Source organism: Oenanthe melanoleuca, chromosome 10 (assembly GCF_029582105.1).
Source record: "Oenanthe melanoleuca isolate GR-GAL-2019-014 chromosome 10, OMel1.0, whole genome shotgun sequence".
Lineage (NCBI taxonomy): Eukaryota > Metazoa > Chordata > Aves > Passeriformes > Muscicapidae > Oenanthe > Oenanthe melanoleuca.
In genome coordinates this window covers 16,883,340-16,903,585 of record NC_079344.1, presented here as the reverse complement: position 1 = coordinate 16,903,585, position 20,246 = coordinate 16,883,340, and the positions used below count along the sequence as shown (strand labels likewise).

The 20,246-nt window shown below is 48.4% G+C and overlaps 2 protein-coding genes across 4 annotated transcripts in view; one reads left to right on the top strand and one right to left on the bottom strand.

Annotated features, from left to right (window-relative positions):
* Positions 1 to 2,793: 2,793 nt before the first annotated feature.
* On the top strand, positions 2,794 to 10,853 carry ADPGK (ADP dependent glucokinase). Of its 2 annotated transcripts, none has more exons than XM_056500291.1 (7): positions 2,794 to 3,068; positions 5,624 to 5,849; positions 7,122 to 7,184; positions 7,434 to 7,554; positions 7,817 to 8,013; positions 8,715 to 8,813; positions 9,268 to 10,853. In XM_056500291.1, the coding sequence occupies exons 1-7, from the start codon at positions 2,854 to 2,856 to the stop codon at positions 9,814 to 9,816; spliced, it is 1,470 nt and encodes a 489-aa protein (XP_056356266.1). In that variant the 5' UTR covers positions 2,794 to 2,853; the 3' UTR covers positions 9,817 to 10,853. The 2 variants fall into 2 exon arrangements, with proteins under 2 accessions (XP_056356266.1, XP_056356265.1); XM_056500290.1 differs by having other exon boundaries at positions 9,265 to 10,853.
* Positions 10,854 to 14,888: 4,035 nt separating this feature from the next.
* The window catches only part of BBS4 (Bardet-Biedl syndrome 4), a 34,893-nt gene continuing 29,535 nt past the window's right edge, over positions 14,889 to 20,246 (bottom strand). For both annotated transcript variants that reach the window (XM_056500288.1, XM_056500289.1), the window contains 3 exons: positions 18,462 to 18,603; positions 17,895 to 18,102; positions 14,889 to 16,340 (listed from right to left, as the gene is read on the bottom strand). In XM_056500288.1, coding sequence (XP_056356263.1) covers positions 16,183 to 16,340; positions 17,895 to 18,102; positions 18,462 to 18,603 — 508 coding nt within the window. In that variant the 3' untranslated portion in view covers positions 14,889 to 16,182. The remainder of the gene's footprint in view (positions 16,341 to 17,894; positions 18,103 to 18,461; positions 18,604 to 20,246) is intronic.

Below are 20,246 nucleotides of genomic sequence, written 5' to 3'. Positions count from 1 at the left end.
TACAGCTCTGTCAGCTCTGAGTGGCCTGAGAACAGGTGACACTGTGCAACTCTCCATAGCTAGTCTTCAAACAAGCAAGAATCACATCCTTTGTCTGCTTCCTCCAGAAAAAAAGGGGGGTTTTCCACCTTTTCTCTTTCTTCCCACCTTTTCTCTTTTTTTTTCCTAAAGGGAACAAGTTCCATTTCCAATAACTGAACACTGATTAAAACCACTGTCCCTCTACCACCCCCCCAAGTCACAAGCAGCTTATACCACAAAACTGTAAAGAAAAAGATTTCTTGTACAAGGACTTCATAACATCAGGGAAAAGAAATGAAGGAAAACTGTTGACATTAAGTTTTAACTCTTTCCATTCTAAAAAAATCTCTTGCATCTTACCCTTCTCTTTCCATGCTTTTAATAAAGTCTCCCAGTGAAAAGTCATTGAGATCAGTTTCAAGTTTTTGAAATGACACACAGCAGTGACCCAGAGGCAATCAGCTTGCTATTTTCATAATTAAACAGGTATTTAATCAATAATTTTTATTCAGACTGAGTTAGCTCATATGAATCCAACAGTCCTGAGTCCCTCTATGTTACCTCTAACTGGAATTCATGGGGTGGCCCAAGGGCAGACAATAAGAAGCTGGACTTCAGTTCTCTGCTGACAGTTTCACCTCTAATTTTGCTGTACGAGGCAAATCTAGATCTCCATTGGCTTAAAAAATGAATGTTGACCAAGAAATGGGTGTTTAGTTCTTTAACTGAACAGGTTCTCTGAGGGAACTTGTCTTTTATAAACCTCTTATCTTTTGTTGGCAGACTGTAAAATGAATCTTACAATTATCTTTGCAGCCTTGTTCAAGTGCACTGCCAGAACTGTCCATGGAGGCTGAACACCAGCAGTTTATAAAGATCAAACTGAGGTGGTTCCTCCTTAGCAGCATCCAATGCATTGATGTGGGAACTGCATCTGTAGTAAAAAAAAAAACAAAACAACTTTAGTCTTCAGGGCAACAATTGCATTGGCATCAGGTGAAGAACTGATCACCCTAAAATGGAATTGTGCCTTAATTCCCCAAAGCATGGCTGTGTCAGACTGCTGCTCACAGCCACACCCTGACATGGGACTAATAATGGGGTCCCTGAGCAGTGATGCTCTGGGTTGAGGCTGCCCCATGGGCACATCTAATTATGATGTTCTGTGACAAGGCTATAAATACCCCTGGTCCCACAGGTGAAGCCCTCATTGCAGCAGGGTTTTGGGCAGGTATGTACTCTGTTCTCTCTGCCTGCCTGGACTGGAGGGCTGTTTGTAACCATGAGAGCCTCCCAGGCCTCTCCCCTGGAGAGCGTGAAACCAGTGAGATTTCATAAACACAGATCAAACATCAGCCAGAAAAGCACTGAAGAGGAAATTATTAAATCTGTTCAAATAAAAAAGCTACAGACAAAACCCAAAGACCACCTGAGCAAAGGAAAAGAGGGGTTACACATTAACCAAGCAACTAGGCACACAAACCCAGTCAGTACCCCTGGTCACCATCAGCTGTCAGGTGAGGAGGGTTTTTTTCTCACTGTCTCCTTCACCAGCAATTCCAGCCTCCATCATCTGCCTGGCCTGCCCATCTTTGCACCTTCAGGAATAATTTCACAGGAAGAGAATACATAAATAAATTAGAAAGTCCTTTATGGCAATGCCTAGGAAGAAAGAGAACATGATGGGTAGCCAATGAGCCCTGAGGGCCAGACATGAATCCATGACGATGGCTGATAAATACCATCCTAAAAAGAAAGAAAAATCAGCAAAAAAAGCCTTCCACTAATCTATCTCCTTTACTGCTTGCTTTGTCAGAGTCTGAGGAGATGACAACCACTCACAACACAGAGCTGAATAAGGAAATTATCATTCGCCTCAGCCAACGCGCTGTAGCACACAGTTGCCAAACTCCTGCAAATTCTGTCAGAAGTCTCTGAGCAAGTGTTTCAGCGATTTCTAAAGAAGCCCAGAAAAACTTCCCTTTATTAAAAAGGGAAACCTCCCTTCTAGCTCACTACAGCATCCCCGCGATGGATGCATGGAGCAGCAAACGGCGTTCCCAGGCCTGCTCCCAGCACAGGGGGCAGGGCTAGTGAGGCCACGAAGAGGGCGAGACCAGGAATATTTTCACAAAAAAAAAACGAAAAAAGAACGCACACTGGGGTTAGTTATTATTCGGACAGTGACTGGATTGATGGATATGAGCTTTTAGAGGAACTTTGGCGTGAGGCGGGGCAGAGGAGCTGTGGGACTACAGCTACAGGCACCGCGCTGTTGGCGCACAGTGGAAATACAACACAGACCCACAAAGGTGTTGGGGAATAAAGAAATAACGGCAGCGTGAGGAGGAACCCCCGGGAGGGCATGGAGCAGCAGCAGCACGCACACAGGAGGGTGCAGGCAGGACGCCCAGCCAGGCAGCAGTCAGCGCTACGGAAGGAGTCGGCACCAGGGCAGTGCTCACCGCGGGCTCCTCGCCCGGCGGTCCTGTGAGGGACCCCTGCCCGCCATCTCCCCTCACGCACCGGCCCTCGCCGACTCCGCTATTCTCGCGCCGAGTTACGCCGGTGACGTAGTGGCATTACCAGGCCGCACACAAGTTGCGCAGGAAAAGCGCTATTCCCATACCGATTTACGCAGCTGGCGATACCGCACGGCCGAGCCGCACGCAGTTTACGCAGGAGGAACGGCGCGCCACGATTCCCGAAGGAGTTTACGGCGGCCGGCGGGGGCGGGGCGCTACGGAGGCGGCGTAAGGCGGCCCCCGCCGGCGGCGCCCCGCCTCAGCCGCGGCGGCGGGGGAGGAGGAGCAGCGGAGCGCGCCCGGCGCGATGTGGCAGCGGTCGGTGTGCGTGGGCCTGCTGGCCCTGGCGCTGGGCTACCTGTGCGTGCTGGGCCCCGAGCTGCCCCCCGCGGCCCTGCGGCAGCTCTCGGCCTCGCTGCTGGGGACGCTGCGCCGCGCCCGCTCGCTGGAGGCGCGCACGGTGGCGGCCTGGCAGGCGGCCATTGTCCGGCCCGCGCGCGGCTGGGCGCGCGTCGCCGTCGGGTAGGTGCGGGAGCGCGCGGGGAGCGCCCCTGGCGGAGGGGCGGGAGCGCGCCTGGGCCGGGATGCGCATCCCGGTGTCCAGTGTGAGCGTGTGGAATGTGCGGGTACGGATGTACTGCGGCCCCGAGGGCACAGCGAGGTACCTGGGCTGGATCTGCGCCGCCCAGGTGAGACCCTGCCTGCAGAGCTGCTCCCCGACATCAGCAGGATGTGGAGCTGCTGGAGCAAGTCCAGAGGAGGTCACGGAGATGCTCCGAGAGCTGGAGCCAGGCTGGGAGAGCTGGGGGTGCTCACCCGGACAAGAGAAGGCTCCAGGGAAACCTCAGAGCCCCTGCCAGTGCCTGAAGGGGCCCATAAGAGCTGGAGAGGGACTGGGGACAAGGGATGGAGGGACAGGACAAGGGGCAGTGGCTTCCCGCTGCCAGAGGTCAGGATGAGGTGTGATATCAGGAAGGCATTCCTCTTTGTGAGGGAGGTGAGGCCCTGGCACAGGGTGCCCAGAGCTGCTGTGGCTGCCCCTGGATCCCTGGTAGTGGACAGGGCCTGGAGCATCCTGGGTTAGTGGAAGGTGTCCCTGCCCATGGCAGGGGAGGGAGCCAGATGATCTTAGAAACCATTCCATGAAAAAGAGCTGCACCTCCCACAGTGCTGCTCAGTCAGGGTTGATCTGCTGGCGGGATCAATGATCCAGAATACTCCCGTGGTGGGATTTAAGCCAGGCTCTGGCCCTGTTGGCAGCCCTTCTCTGGAGACATTATTCCCAGCTTGCTTGTCTGTAAAACAAATTCATGTTCATGCAGCCTGAGGGTTGGGCTCAGGGTCAGTTGGAGCTGCTGGTCCATCTGGCACAGGCTGGCAATAAATAGGTACCAGAGACAAGTTTGTAAAGTTTTCAAGTTTCTTTGCCTTGGGAAGAGGTAACTGAGTCCAGGCAGAGCTGGAGAGAGATAGGAGGGAAAGGACAGGGAAGGCAATGGATTTTGAGCTCAGGGAAATTCAACACCCTTTCTCTTTAAAGTGGGAAGAGAACAAGAGGAAAGTTCAGGAATGTCACATTGATCTTAAGTGCTTGGTTTGAGTCTGACCATTAATTCAGATGTTATATTTAGTGCTTGACTCACTTTCTTTTTAATATAAGGACATGGCAGGTACCTTGACTTTGACTGGAAGATTCAGCCTTTGGATGTTGGAAGGAGTTACTCACTTCTGTAGCTCTGTGTTAGCAGAGGAATATGACTTATTTTCATCCCTTTGGATCTGTAATGATCCATTAAAACATAAAATTGGGGCTAAAATGCTGCTTGAGCTTACAGTTTCTTTTCTCTGCTAGGGAATTTCTCTGTCCTTGGTGTAGGAGGTGATGCACATCCAGAGGATTTCTGGGCTGGTTATCTCATGGAGTGGAAAGCCGCAGGGTTTTTCATGTCCTTTATTTCGTGTGATGCAGTTTTTTTGGTTTTTTTTTGGTTTTTTTTGGTTTTTTGGTTTTTTTTTCAGCCCAAATCTGACTCCTGAGAGGTCACTGCCAAGGCAATGCTGAGTGCTGAGCACTCCACACTGACAGGGTGCAGGAACTGGCCCTTGGAGATGTCAGGGAGTGTGATAGATGGTTTGAGTCCCTGTCAGGGAAATGTGAGGCAGAGAACAAAATGGCACTTGACAGCAGCTACAGAAGATGCTTAAATTGCACCTCTGCAATTTCTGGTGTAATCTCAGGAAATATTTGCTATATGTTGTTATCACTCTGAAACCACAGAGTGAGAAAAGGGTAAATGTTTCTAAATTGTCTGCCTGGGGTTCTGGTTCCAGCCAGAAAGTCCCCTGTCCTCTAGTCTGAGTTAGACTGTGATTAAATTGATGAGACATGGGAACTGGAAGTTAGACTTCCTAAAAAGCCTGGATCTGCTGAAATGGTTCTTATCTCTCCCTTACTATCAGAGGATTTTTCTCCTGTTTCCACTGCATGCTGTTTCTGTAAATTTGGATGGTTCTCTGGAAACTGCTGGTTTCAAATATTTCAACTGACTAATTGCTCTCTTGACTTTTTATAAACAGAACCAGCCTGTATGGGGAGTTGTGTCTGGGTTTGGGTATTATTAGGAGTAGTTGAAACTCCAGAGGCTGATTTAGCTGACTTAAACACTTCCAGGTTTTTTTTTAACAGTTTTGAATCACATGCACATTTTAAACTCAAATACATATGTTTTTAAAGTCTTCTAAGAACTTAAAATGCTGCTGTTACTATGCCTGTTTTTTTAAGTGAGCCCGAGGCAGGAAATGAAGTAGAACCTGTATTGTAACATACTCAACCACTTTTGGACCACGAAGTTTTCCTTGTTTTCATTCAGCAGAAAGTTAGAAATCCCTCTCTGAGCACAATAAAAGCCAGTCAAATGGAGAAAGCTTTAGGAAAGAATTTCAGGAAATTCCTGTGGCTATTTTCCCTTTGATTGGTTGTTCTCCCCCTGCACAGGCAGGGATGTGACCTCACTGCATTCCCAGGTGCCCTGAGGTCTGTCTGCTTTTTCCAGGACACTTTTCTTTCTCTCTCTCAGTGTCAATGCCTGTGTGGACGTGGTGCTGTCTGGGGTGAAGCTGCTGGAGGCGCTGGGCTTGGAGCCCAGTGATGGGAAGAACCATGCAGTCCTGAACTCCAGGCAGGACCTGAGGGAGGCTTTTTCCCACTTCATGGAGAGAGGGGCGGCTGCTGAGCGCTTCTTCAGCGATGCTGAGGCGTTCCAGGACATTGCACGGACAGCCTCGGAGCACCCTGCAGCACAGGTGGGTCTGCACCCACAAGGAGCCTTGGGAATCCTCTTCCTTCCTTCCTTGTCTCTGCTGACTTTCATCCTCCCTCTGGAGAGAAAATCATTGAGGAAGAAGCTTGTGGTGTAGCTTTGAATGGTGTTAATAGTTTTCCCTGGGATTCTGTGCCTGCTGCAGATGGGAGGGGTTTAAGTGGTCTCTTCCCTGCTGACATTCCCAAACTGAAATGTCAAAGATGCCTCCTGGGAGCCAGATGGGGCTGAGGCTGTAAAAGAGCTTCCAACACCTTGGGATGATGCTGAGAGGGAGGAATCACTGATTTCTGTGAGAGAAGCCAGGAATGGTTTGGGTTGGAAGGGACCTCAAAGCCCATCCAGTGCAACCATGGGCAGGGACACCTTCCACTAACCCAGGGTGCTCCAAGCCCCATCCAACCTGGACTTTTCCAGGGATCCAGGGGCAGCCACAGCTGCTCTGGGCAACCTGTCCTAGAGCCTCCCCACTCTCACAGCCAAGAATTTCTCCCCACTATCCCCCCTAACCCTGCCCACTGGCAGTGGGAAGCCATTCCCTGTGTTCTGGCCCTCCAGGCCCTTGTCCCAAGTCCCTCTCCAGCTTTCCTGGAGCCCCTTTAGGCACTGGCAGGGGCTCTGAGCTCTCCCTGGAGCCTTCCCTGGTGAACACCCTCCGCTCTCCCAGCCTGGCTCCAGAGCAGCCTTTGGATCTTCTCCATGGCCTCCTCTGAGCACCTGGCCCTCAGGACAACCCATATTCACTGCTTTTCAAGCTCAAATCAGAGTTTACTGGAAAGTTTGACCTTTATTACTGAAGAAACTTCCTTTCACTTCACATGGGCAGAGGTAGCAGGCTTTACCTCAGCCTCAAACTGGAGGAAGAACTGCTGCAGTTTTTAAATGACTTTTTGTCAGCCTTGCTAAAAACCTACAGGGCTTTAGTCACAGATAGGTTGCACAGAAGTAAGAATAAGGCTGTTTATGTGCTGAATGAGTTGTTTTTTATAGCACTGTCAGTGTTGGGAATTGGATTTTTACAGGGCCATTACCTGGAAGTGAATATTTAGATTCAAAATAAAGTATGCTCAGCTTGTTGAGATCTCACAAAGAATTGTAAAATCATTTTGCCCTCAGCTCCAATAACCTTCAGTAACTTGGGTACTGCTGAACCCTGTTCTGAAAAGCCAAAATCTCCAGCTTGTGCTGGAAACTAAATGTGTTTAAAGGTCCCAAAGCAAGGGGATGCCCACACCCAGCTCTGTTTGTTTTACAGCTTTACGTGGGAGGAAATGCTGCTCTCATCGGGCAGAAGCTTGCAACAAATCCAGACCTGAAGGTACACATGTGTTCCAAACATTTTGTGCCATTTCCTTGCATTCTTCAATCTGCTTGTCTCATGTTACTTTTGTATGGGTTTTGGGGATCTGGCAGTTATTTCTTAGGTTCTGCTGGTGGAACATATGGTTGGACTTCCAAGCTGATTTTTAAAAATTGTATTATTAACTTCTTAAAATCAGTTGTGTAGTTGATGCTTAAATTTTGGCAAGGCACATAGCAAAGGAGACTGTTTTTCCTTGTTTTCTAGATCCTCCTTTGTGGCCCAGTTGGTCCCAAACTCCATGAACTGCTCGATGACAATGTGGTTGTGCCACCTGAATCCATGCAGGAAAGAGATGAATTCCATCTTATCTTGGAATATCAAGCAGGTACAATGGAGCAGGTGTTCAGTGGAACCCCTGAACATCACTAAGATTGGTGCACAGCCTGAGGGGTGTTACTTTGAAGCTCTATACTAAAATAATCCCTGAAAACACATGTTTGACCACTGATGAAACTCAGGGTAACCTTCATGCAGTGGCTAAAACAGTTCCATGGCTTGTCTTGCTGCTGATGGAGCCTGCTGAATTTGTGATCTTGCCCAGGAATAAACCAGTTGACACACACTTGGTCCTGTTTGCCCCACCCCAGGTGAGCAGTGGGGCCAAGTGAGAGCACCCACTGCCAACCGCTTCATCTTCTCCCACGACCTGTCCAACGGGGCCCTGAACATGCTGGAAGTGTTTGTGTCCAGCCTGGATGAATTCCAGCCAGACCTGGTGGTGCTTTCAGGACTGCACATGATGGAAGGGCAGAGCAAGGAGATGCGACACAGACGACTCATGGAGGTGAGATACTGAATCACTGAATTTCCTTAATTTCCACTGCAAGTGTTTCATGGCAAGGCTTTGTTTTCCCAAGTTTGAAGGGCTCCCACAGATCTCAGTATTGAATGCCAAAAGGAGACTGAGAGCTGCAGGAATGGCTAAAGTCTAATCCTGTAACACTGTTTTTTCTTTGATTCAGGGCTTATCCAGGGAAAAGAAGGGCTGGTTGCCTGGCTGGAGGGTGTTGACCTGGTTACTGGGCTTATCTAGCAGCTAAACCAGACTATTCCTATGCTGGATACTGAAATGATCCAGGTTATAATCAACACCTTCTTTCCTTAAAGAGCATCTGTCTTGCACCACCTGTTTTACAGCTGAGGGCTTGTCCTCAAGCAAGGCATTGGCCTTTTTTGTGTTCTTGCATCAGCTCTTCTGCAGCTGCTTCAGATTTGTGAGGTTTTTGGAATTAATCCATTAAAAAGGTGCTGAGCTGGGAGCAGTTTAAAGGTTAAATAGCTTTCCTGCCCTGGGAGTCTGCAAAACTAGTAGTTGTTTTATTTCCTCTCCTTAGCAGTACATACACAGGTCAGACATCCCATTGGAATTGTTTATATCCACACACAGGAAGATTAAAGGATGTGTAGCTTGAGTCAAAACCGTTTTTCTTCTTCTGTTCCTTAATAAATACGTGTTCTAGGGTTGTTTTTTCCCTTTTCCTGTAGGCTGTAGCCTCCATCTCTGATATCCCAACCGACATTCCCATACACCTGGAGCTGGCCAGTATGACTGATCAGGATTTTATGAGCAACATTATGCATCAGGTAAGGAAAATGAAAGGATGTGCTCTTTAGATCAGGTTCAGTATCACAGTGCACACATTAGTGCTTGAATATAAAAATCAAAAGTCAACATTTGGACTATACATTGGAAGATAAATTGAAGATTGAATTCTAGCCAAGTTTATAATTTTAAAAAATCCCTCAATTTCTTTGCAGAATTTCTTTCCTGGTGATTCTTTGTTTAGCTTGACACAACTCTGATCTCAGTGTTATGTTTTATGTGGAGTTGATATATTGTTACTTTTTACTGTCAAAAGTGTGTGTCTGGAAAATTAATTGCACCAAATGGAATGTTTTCTTGGCTAAGTAATTCTTGGCAACTTGTGGAAGTGCAGTGACTGGGAACAGGGTACTGCAAAAAGCTTAGCCTGGGGAGGAATCCCAGGTCTGACTCTGCTGCTGAAGGAAACCCGCTGTTCCCTGTTCCTGTTAGCAGGTCTTTCCCCTGGTGAACTCCATCGGGCTGAACGAGCAGGAGCTGCTGTTCCTCACCCAGTCTGCTGCTGGTCCCCATGCCTCTCTGGCCTCCTGGAGTGGCATCCCTGAGGTGGGGGTGGTCAGCGACATCCTCTTCTGGATCCTGAAGGAGCACGGCAAGACGGCGGAGCGCGCCTCGGACCTGACGCGGATCCACTTCCACACGCTGGCCTACCACATCCTGGCCACGGTGGACGGGCACTGGGGCAACCAGGCGGCGGCGGTGGCGGCGGGGGCCCGGGCGGCCGGCACCCAGGCCTGCGCCACCGACACCATCGACACCAGCAAGGTCTTCCTCAAAGCTCCTCTGGAGTTCCTCACCTCCCACACAGAGGCACCAGCCAAAATCTCCCTGGATCCAGACAAGCCCGTGGTGCAGTGGCACAGGGAAGGCATCTCCTTCCACTTCAGCCCCGTGCTGGTGTGCAAGGATCCCGTCCGGACCGTGGGGCTCGGCGATGCCATTTCAGCCGAGGGACTGCTCTATTCCGAAGTGTATCCTCAGTAAATACCAGGACCCTCCTTCTTCTCCAGCACTGCACGGGGTCTGAGACCCGTGGATTGGGATTGGAGCAGTGGTGGTATAGGAACAGAACCAGGGTGTGGTTTGTTTTCTGGGTATAACTGAAAAAGAGCCAAAGAATAATTCCAGGTATAAACTGTCGGCTACATTCCAGTCACTCAGCAGTGACTCGAGCACTTCATGTGCAGGTCAGGTGCAGATGTTTTAATATTTAATGTGAAAATTGGCTTTGTCTTAAGGAGAATGGACACAAAGACCAAAATCCCTGGCTGGCAAGGTTTGCTGTTCATAGCTCATAGTGGACCTTTTCTGATCAGTGCTGGAAAGTGCAGCAGCAGGAGAATTTCCTGCCCCTGAATCCTAGGGGAGAGCACAGCAGTGCCTGGCCCTGCCTTGCCTCTGGTAAATTAAAAATAAAAGGCATGTGGGTTATCTCCTCCCAGCACACTGCAAACCTTGCTTGGGGTGAGGATGGAATTATTGCCTGGTGCAATCACCTCTCTGTGTGTCCAGCCCCAGAGGGAGCCACGGTCCCAAAATGTGACACAGACTGAGCCTACTCCAGGCTGCACAGGTGATTCTGGATATCTGTGACTAAGGGTGTTCAACTGAGCCCCAGCAGTCTGTGCTTCGTTTTTAGGAAACCAGGAGTGAAGATAATCAGGGTTTCTGTTTGGGGGATGAGAGCTCTGCTTCCCTTCCAGGGAACCCCCAAACCATTCCCCGTGTTTGCTGCACACTAAATACTCTGCTAATGGTGTGTTACAGAAAAGCTCTCGAGTGCTGGAGACTCATTTTTGGTTTTGAGAATGATTGTGCCAAATTCTCAGTCTCCCTGCCCTCTATTAGGAAAGGTTAATATATTAGGGAGGGTCCCTCTGGAAGCTCAAAAGCTGCAACAGTGTTTTCCAGGTAAGGCTGAAGTGAGGAGGCTGTTTTAGGGTTTGATGTTGGTTTTTTTTTGATTAGGTCACTGATAGTTGCTTTGCTCTGGCCTTTGAAATTAAAAAAGCAGAACCATGTGTCCTTGTTAAATATTTTGCTTCTATTTTTTTTACCTTTTCACAGTCACACACTAAGAATTGTAGAGCACCAGCATGGTTTTCTCTCTTTCTGGCCTGGTTTTGTTTCTGGCCACTTCAGGAACCTGGAGTGCATTTGCACAGCTCTCAAGCCACTTTTCAGGACTGGGTTAAGTGCAATCAGCATGTTTGGGCAAGCCTGTGCCTTACCAGAGCTTGGCAGAGGTTGTTCCAGGTCAGTCTTTGCACCTGAATGGAGGGAGGAGAGTCTGTGTCACTCAGGGTGGAGTGATCTGTTGCTGTAACACTGTCAGGCTGCTGTCAGTGGTGTTCTCTGTTGGGAAAAGCCATCCTGGCTGCTCTGCAAGGATGAAAATTGGCAGCTGTTGTACTTGCACTGACTCAGCACACAGTGCTGTCATGTGTATTCAGCTTTCCCCCTGAGCAAAGTCTTCTGTGTTGTACAGAGCAGAAGTACAGTCAGTGCTGTGTTTTCCTGCAGCTCAGCCCACCCTGAGCTTCCCTTGAGTGTCAGCAGGTGCAGGATCTTCTTAAGACTGGAGGTATTTCTACCCAGATTATTTTTTATGCTTATTACTACTATTATTATTATCATTGATAAACTGTAGCACAGGACTTGGAGTTCTGGTGTAGTCTGCCTAAACTGAAAACAAATGAAAAGAACCTCTCCTTTAGGCTGAGGTCCAAGGCTTACACTGTGGATTCTCAACCTGTAAGCAAAACAAAACTAAATATATACAAGCTGTCACCAGCCACAGCCCTGCTGCTGTATTCCACTTCTTTCTTCCCAAAAGACTTCCAGGGATTTGAGGCTGCTGGGACTGACATTCCTTATGGCCACCTAAAAACACATGACTGCACCTACAGACCTTGTCCCAAAGTTGTGCTTGCATTGGACAGGAGCATGACAGGCTAAAATTAGCTTTTTTAATCTGAGTCAATAAATTTAAAGAATCATTTAAAAGGAGCTTACTGCTTAGGAATCATCTGAGCCAAAAAGCTGAACTGATAATTACTGTTACTTCCCTCTTCCTGCTGCTCCTCACAGGTAAACATTTCTGCTGTGGCCCCTTCTGGGTGTGCTGGGAACACCTGGCATGGGGAGTCCCAGCCCTAATCCCAGCAGCTCAGCATGGTCAGGCTGCTGCTGTACCCAAATTGCTTTATCAGGCACACAGAACTCATCTGTGCCCAAAGTCACTTCCCAAGGGGAATCTAACCACCACGTCCTCAGCTGTGCCAGTGGGATCCCTGATTAAGTTGTGGAACAATCTATATGGTAATAAATCTGAATTGGATGGAGGGGCCCAGCAGCCTTTGCTTTGTTTCACATGCTGTGAACATGATGTGCTTAACTTCCTTCTGCCCTCCTTAATTAATGACAGGGAGGCAGAGCTGAAATCCTTCCCCTGCACCTGTAGTCTCACACCTCTGCACAGCTACAGTAGTGACAACAAAGAAAAGCTGATTCAACTGCTGCAAAAATACCAAAGCTTCAAAAACAGGCTTGAGCTGACCCTACTCCCCCTCATCCTCTGTCTCTACAAATTCTCTTGTGTTACTTGTACCTTGAAATCCACAGTGATGGATGACTCAAACCTCAGCCAGCCTCACTCCTGAAGCAGGTTTTGCACTGGGAATGTTTATTCACAGGGGTTCTGCTGGAGATGCAGCAGTAGAGCTCAGCACTGTGACAGCTCTCCATGGTAAAACCTGTGCATGTTGGCATTTTCACCTGTGTGTTCCTGCAGCCACCTTGTCTTGGGTGAATTTTGTCGTAGCCATGATCCAAAATGAGCATTCTTCCAATGTTTTCTGTGTATGGCACTTACTAAGGGCCAAGTGCTGGATTAATTGGGAAGTGTGAATTACAAGGGGCTGGCAGAGTCTCAGAGGACACATTCCTTCTCCACTGTGCCCTTAGTGCTGTGCCATGGAAGAGCCAATCCCAAATCCAACTCTTGCCCATTTAAAGGCTCTTTATCTTTGTTCCTCTCCAGGGAAGTTTCACAGCATTACTGAGAATTACTTGATTTTCTTGTGTTTCCTGGTTATCTCTTGTTGGGATATGTGAGATCCAGTCAAGTTTGCCCTCCCATCCTAAGTTCATTTTACAGAACTGGTGCTGAAACATTCTTCCTCAGCCTTTAGCAAAGACTTCATTAACTGCTTTGTGCTGGATGTTTTAGAGCTCAGCTCAACTCCTTAGCCACTGGAATCCAAAGCCTGGAGAGCAGCAGAGTACTAAATCCATTCCAAAACCCACTGGAAAACTGTCAGCAGTTGTGCTTGGCTTCCTTTTTACTATTTATTCTGTAATGATACACTGAATTATCAGGATTTGTGTGCCACAGGGTAACCTTTCCAGCAATGTCCTGAAAAGTTGAATAAAGAGATAGTTCTGTGAAATGGTACAACAGAACTGAATTTCCAGTTCTCCTACAGTGTTGGTTTGGGGGTTCTTTTGGAGCGTGCAGCTTAAGTGAAAGCTGAGGGTTTTGAGTGAGTGAACAGCTGAAGTGTCTCTGTGCCAGTATTGCCTCCATACAATCTGTTCCAGAGCAGTGCTGGCACAGACTTGTGTCACACAATTGCTGCCTTGCTATTCCTGGGCTAAGGAACCTCAGAGTGTTGTGGAGAACAGGAGAAAACTAGAGGAAAATTCTGGGTCTGAGTAACCTTTGCAGTAAAACTTGAATCTCAGAGCCAGGAATGCTGGTTCTGCCTTTTGGAGATGTTGGATGAAGTTCTCCTCTTTCACTTCAGAGCAGTTTCTTGTGTGGTATCTCAGCTGGATCTAGGTGGAATTCTCAGAGAGTCACTGATCCAGACTCTGGTGGGAGGATGTTCTCTCAGGAAAGGAAAGGTGCAGGTTGGAAATAGCACATGGGTATTCCCTCCTGTGCCAGGAGCTGTTCCCAACAGCCTGGGATCAGCCTGTGCTCAACAGACCTCACAGCAGCTGAGGAACAGAAATGATGGCAGGAATTATCCCATTAAAATGCAAGGGAAGGCAATGGAAAAAATACCCTGGAAACCTCCCCTGTGAGTTTCTCAGGAATGATGCCCCTCAGTGCAGACTGGATAAAACTGGGTTCAGATCTCACCCGTGGCTTCCATTAAAAACACGGATTTTTTGGAGCAGTGTGGTTTGAGGGAGTGGTAAAGCTGTCCTTGTAGCAGAATTGGGTTTTCTCTTTTAGAAAAGTGTTGGCAGATGGAGTACTTGTTATAACATGGACTCTTTTTGAATGCATTATGTGTAGAGCTTATTACTTCAGTCAAGTTTTTCTCCATTCAGCACTGAGGCTTGTCTGTCTCTGCAGAAGATGCTTTGCCAACTGAAACCCACTCCCCAACTGGGAAATCTAAATTCTGAACAGCTTTAAGGCCCCCACATCCACCTTGCTCAATCACAACTAAGCAAACAAGTACAGGAGCACAGCATGTACTCACTAATACTGTCTGTACCATAAATCAGCATCCAGTTGTCTCAGGGACCTCAACACCACATTTTTTGGGTTGAACACATGTTGCTGGATAGACAGATCATTACTCTTGGCTGGAACAAGGTCTTGCTGCCCAGGCACTGATGTTTGAATGTCTTTTGGTTTGTTTCCTGTGCAGAAGCCAAGATGCAAAGTACCTTGTGAGCTCTGTTTTGCCCTGTTCATCACAGACCTTTCCCTAAAAAGGGGAAGAGAAGTCCTAAAGCAGATGGTTTCTGCTTCCCTTGAAATTAAGCTCATGATTCTTTTCCGTTAAGGGGGAGGAAAGAGGGGATTCAAATTATGGCTGATGCCAGAAACAGGTTTTGGAACATAAGGTGTGATTTCCAAAATCCCTAAATGCCTCAGTGCAGTCCTGCTGAAGAGTCCCTTACTTAATTCCAGCTGAAAGAGCAGTCCAGTCTCATTATCATTAGCACAAAAATGCTCTCCAGAAAGATCCCAGGAATTTACTGTATGCAAATGCCACCATTACCATGCCCAGAGGAGGAAAGGGGACAGGACAGGAATTGTAGCTCTATTTATTATCCAACTGGAATTACATATTTAAAAATGCTTCTTTAGACATGAAGCTCCCAGGAAGTAAGAAGGTGCTACTGCTTCATTTCATAAAAGAATTGGTTCACTGTTGCGTAAGCTTTTCACAAAATATGTATTTAAAATAAATCCCTTCACAGTACCTCCAAGTGCAGTACATGCTCCCCATGTGACATTTATCCCATCAAAGCATCCTAGGACAAAAATCTGCCTTGAATTAAAGTTTTGGGGCTGAAGTGAAGAATTCCCAGCCCCTGCCCACCCCCTGCTCTGCAATCCTCACCTCTTCTTCCCAGGCACTCTGTTAGATTCAGTGTAAGAAGTTAAATGGGAATAAAAATCTGCACTGTACTTGACTGAAACTGTTTCTTGTTTGGTTTGTTTCAATTTGCCTGTGCTCTACAAAAAAATTCTGTTTAACTCCTGGCAGGAGGGAATCCTTACAGGAGTGCTGCCCTGGGGCTGAACTGACACAAAACCCAGCAGAAAAGCAGGGGGGGGAAAAAAAGCCACATTTAAGATAAGCAGTCAGTTTGGGCTATCAGAACCAGGGGAAAGTGAGGGATTCCTACTCTTTCAGTGCTCTCCAGGGAGCAGGAGAGCACTTCAGCTCCTGGCTGGGCTCTAAAGATGCATTAATGTCTTTCTGGATAAGAGCAACAAACCACAAAGCACAGCTGAAGGCTGGGATGTACCCAGAGCCCTACTCATGCTGCCTGGACACTGCTGCCTCTCAGATGTTTCCATTACTAACCTTCCTCTCCCAGACTGGTTATTATGGAGGGATAGATAACTCGTCCAACAATGCAGAACTAGAAGCAGGAAATACATTGTCCAACAGCTGGGGAGCTTCACCAGCAAACACAGCCCTGAAGCTTCAGTTTACTGGTTCTTTATGCAGAATCAGCTGCTCACCACTTCAGCCACTGGAAGGATTGATCCTTCTCACAGTCCAGGATCCTAAATCACTGCTGCTGCCTTTGCTAAATGTCCTTCTGGAGGACTCACATCCAGCCTGTGGAGATGTGAGCCCTCCAGTTCTGCAGTGAGTTGTGACTGCACCATGAGTAGCTACACAGAAACCTCTGGACACTGCAGTGACTCCTTGGAACAAGGCAGAGCCCCCAAGCTAAAATCACTGATAATCCAGACTATCTGACAGTGGGGAGAAGCCACCATGGGGCAGGTAGGGCAGGTCCCTTTCCCAAATTCCAGGCAGCCCTGGAGAGGCTCCTGCACCACCTGTGCTGCCCAGAGCAACCCTACTCTGCTGCCTCCTGGCTCTGGTGCTTCTCCTTCCTCTGTTCCTCGTCCCCTGTGGGAGCTGAGTTCTCCTCAGGGCTCATTTCTGACTCCTGCTCTTGTTCTGGCTCCAGAGGAAGGGAGGGAGGCTTTTTTGGCAGAGCTGGTGTTGCAGCACCTGGGGAGAGAACACAGTTAAAGTTACTCTGTGGCTATGTGTGTGTTGTCCATTCTTTATGTTCTTCCCAGCAGCAGAGGTGCAAAACAACCACAGCTTTTAGCTACCCTCAGACTCTTTCTGCCTAACATTAGTTTACTGACACTGAGTTATCCAGACCTTACAGTTCTTGAAGTCCTGCTGAAAGAAAGCTTAGCTTTCAGTCAGTCAGTCAGTGTCTCAGCTGTCAGAATTCAGTACAAGTGTATGAGTTATCTCATGCCCTGGAAGGGAAAACATTTTCTACAATGATGAATCTCAGAATGGTTTGAGTAAAATGGACCTTAAAGCCCATCTCATTCCACGCCCTGCCATGGGCAGGGACACTGTCCACTATCCCAGATTGCTCCAAGCCTCATCCAAGCTGGCCTTGGACACTGCCAGGGATCCAGGGGCAGCCACAGCTGCTCTGGGCACCTGTGCCAGGACCTCACCACCTCACAGGGAAGTGCCACTTCCAGTTCCACTGAAGCTGTTTTATGCTCAATCTGGAGCCACAACCAAAGTGTTGTATTACTTCACAGCTTTAGCAAATGTAGGAGAGTTTCCAGGCAGCTAAAGTATCTACTTACAGAATTAAATCACCACAGGACACAAGTTGTTTCTACACTTACATTTAAGGTTCCAATTGGTGCAATAAATCAGCTCCCTTCTCTGATCTGGATAATGAAGTCCTTCAGGTATGCCCTAAACCCTTGGTGTTTTATTTTTCAGGTTTTCTAGCTAAGTCTTCCTTGCATGGAAAGTTTATTCCATGTGTGAGAAATGGAACAGGTCCTTAGGGATGCCAAAGAAAAAGGCCTGGATTACACAACCACTCTCCTGGTTCAGTCCACAGGCAACAAGGCTGAGAGTGACAGAAAATCACCATGATGAGCAGCATCCCCAGTGCATTCCTCCTTGGAAGCTGAGGGGTGAGAGGAGGTCAGGCTTGGAATGGCTCAGGAGATGCTCCTACCCAGCCCCAGCACATACAGTGATGGGCTGAGCCTCCAAAGGCTCACACCACCTCCTGAGAATCCTCAGTCCCACTAAATCCAGCAACACCTGCAAGGATGGGCAGCTTTGGAGCAATCCAGCTGCAGTTACTGTTGTCAGAGATACTATGAAATCCTTTAGAAAACTGTCCATCCCTTCCCTTCTCTGCAGCATCCTGTCTGTGCACGGCAGCTCCTGGGCTCTTCCAAAGAAAGGCAAGAGGTCTGGTTGCTGAAACTGCCTCCTTTCCAGAGCAAAATCACAATCCCATGCTAATGAAATCTTGCCCATTGTGGCTCAGACAGGAAGGGAAACTTTCCCAGCGTCCCCCATCCTGGCAAAAGCAGGAGAGTAAAATACACTACACAGCATTTTCCTGGGCTCAGAAATCTGGGAAACTTATCACCAAATACTGCCCTCACTGCTGTGTGAGCAAGTGAACTCCTTCCCAAATACATGCTGCAACTCTTCCAAAGGGAAGAGAGATTTATTCCCTCCCTACTTTCTCTACTTGAAAGAACCACAGAGGAGACACACCTGGGGGGAGCTGCATGGTTTTCCCATATCCTGCAGCAGAGGACATGGCCTGACCCAGGGCCTGGTTGGAGCCCAAAGGCTGCTGAGAGCTGGATTTCCCTGACACAGCAGCTTTCTGCTTGGATTTGGACTCTTTGGAAGGCTTGGTCCAGACCAGGCTCTCCCTGACCTGCAGGGCAGCTCCCATCTTCCGGGCCATCTCCACCATCTTCTCGAAGCAAAAAGAGAAGAGCACTGTAGGCAGGGACACTTCAGATAACAAAGTCAACAACACCATAAAAAAAAAAAACTACAAGAAAAGATCTGTGGAGAACTGGCTACAGCTTGGTACTTTGGGAAACATCTCAGTAATTCAGTCCCTTAATTAAGAGGGAATCTTGTCTTGCTGTGTATTGACTGAAGAACTGGGCTTCAAAGAGCAGAAAGGAAGCGAGCAGCTCTCAGCAGGCACCAGCTCTGCTTGGAAAATCTCCTAAGCAGAATTTCTTCCTAATAATTGGACTCAAAGTCAAACCTCCTCCTCATTTACTGCCAGCCCTGGGGTGGCTCCTGAGCTCAGGCACAAACCTCAGGGTCGAAGTCAGGCGTGCTGCTCTCTCTGGCCATGGTGACCTTCCTCTCCATCTCCTGATACTGGCTCAGGGCCCCCTGCTTGTCACCCTGGTTGTAGAGCAGGACAGCATAATTCAGGTTGATGAGGGGGTTGCACCTGCAGCAGACACATGGGATGCATCACATTCCTTGTGGGAACACTTATCCTGGCTGCAATAATGCTAAGATGTGCCTGAGCAGCAAAGCTGGACACACCCAATTATCTGACACTGACAGAGAGGCTACAGCCAAAGTCCTTCAGGAACATGGCTGAGACCCTCTTGCCTGATGATGAACCCAGTGGTGGGCTCTGCAAAGGCTCCCAGTGTCAGTGACAACATAAATCCCTCCCTGACAGCCTCCCTCTCTGCAACAGCCAGTTCTGTGCACCTGGGGTCCATCCTGGGACTCTCCTGGTCTCCCAGGCCAGCCAGTGACAGGGGATTTGTCATACTGAGGCAAATGATCTTTCTCTGATTTACCTCAGACCCTCCCAGCATTCCCAGTCTGCAGGAGAGCAGCTCATAATGGGACCAGCAGCACAACAGAGCCTTGCTCTTGGGTTTTATTTTGTAACCTGACACACCACAGAATGTGCTGCTTACATTTCATTCCCTCACCTCTTCTCTCCCCTTCTCCAAGCAAAACCACACACAACTGCAGGTACTGCTAGAGGTGAACACAGGTACCTGCACACTCCTGCCTCCCTTCCTGAATGAAGATTTCACAAAGCAGAACTGCTCCATACACTCTCATTTTCCAAACAATCCATCTCCTTCATGGATACATTAACCCTCTCCATCTGGCCTGGCCAGGAGAGCCAGGGTGGGTGGAGAAGCTCTGCCTACTCACAGCTCCCTGTGTGGACCCCACAGGAGCATCCCTGCACACAGGCAGGGATGCTCCAATGCTCCACGGGTTGACAAGAGATGTGAGTGAGGGACTGGTGCCCTCTCCTGGAGCACGGCTGGGATAACTGGAACCATCCATGGCCAAGGCAGAGGGAACATCCTCTGGAGCAGTGCAGAAGGGAAGGATCCTGCTGGCACTGGGCAATAAATGAAGTGCAACCTGCAGGCCCTGACTCCCCAGTCCTGGTGACTCTCCAACCCAGAGCAAGGAAGGCAACTCTTAGAAGAAATCTCACTGCATTTATAACCATGACTTCTCCTTTAACTAGAAAACTGGAATGCTGAGTCCACCACAGAATAAGCCCTCCTCCCTGTCTTTGCCAAAACACTGAGGAGATGAGACAGTCCTGGGAACAGCCAGTTTTAAAATTAATTGAACTTGATGGAGCTATTTCACCGCCTCCAAGAGCTGAGAAGCAATATGACAGTCAGAGAAAAATCAGTAGCTGAATACCCACAGAAAGCACAGTTACAAGCCAGAACCAGGAGTGGAACACCTTTTTCTAAAGAGTTTTCCAAGATATTTCCATTCCAGCCCACAGCATGGCATCCAGGCCAGCACAAAAGCATTCCTGGTGATGGAAACCAACCACCTTCATCCCAAACAGCTCTGAACACTCCAGCAAAGGAAACTTGTGTGGACACAGATTCAGCCACACCATAACTGGCTAAAATCCATGGCTTGTCATCTGAATCAGCCTCACAATCTGGATGTTTCCCTCCCAGCAGGCCCTGGCAGTTGGAATTCATTTTTTTTCCTGGTTGGACTGTAGAGCTGGAGCATCACCCAAGTGCCAAATACTTGGGCAAAGCTGTAGAGCCCATTTACTGCTCCTTCTTGAGCAAAACA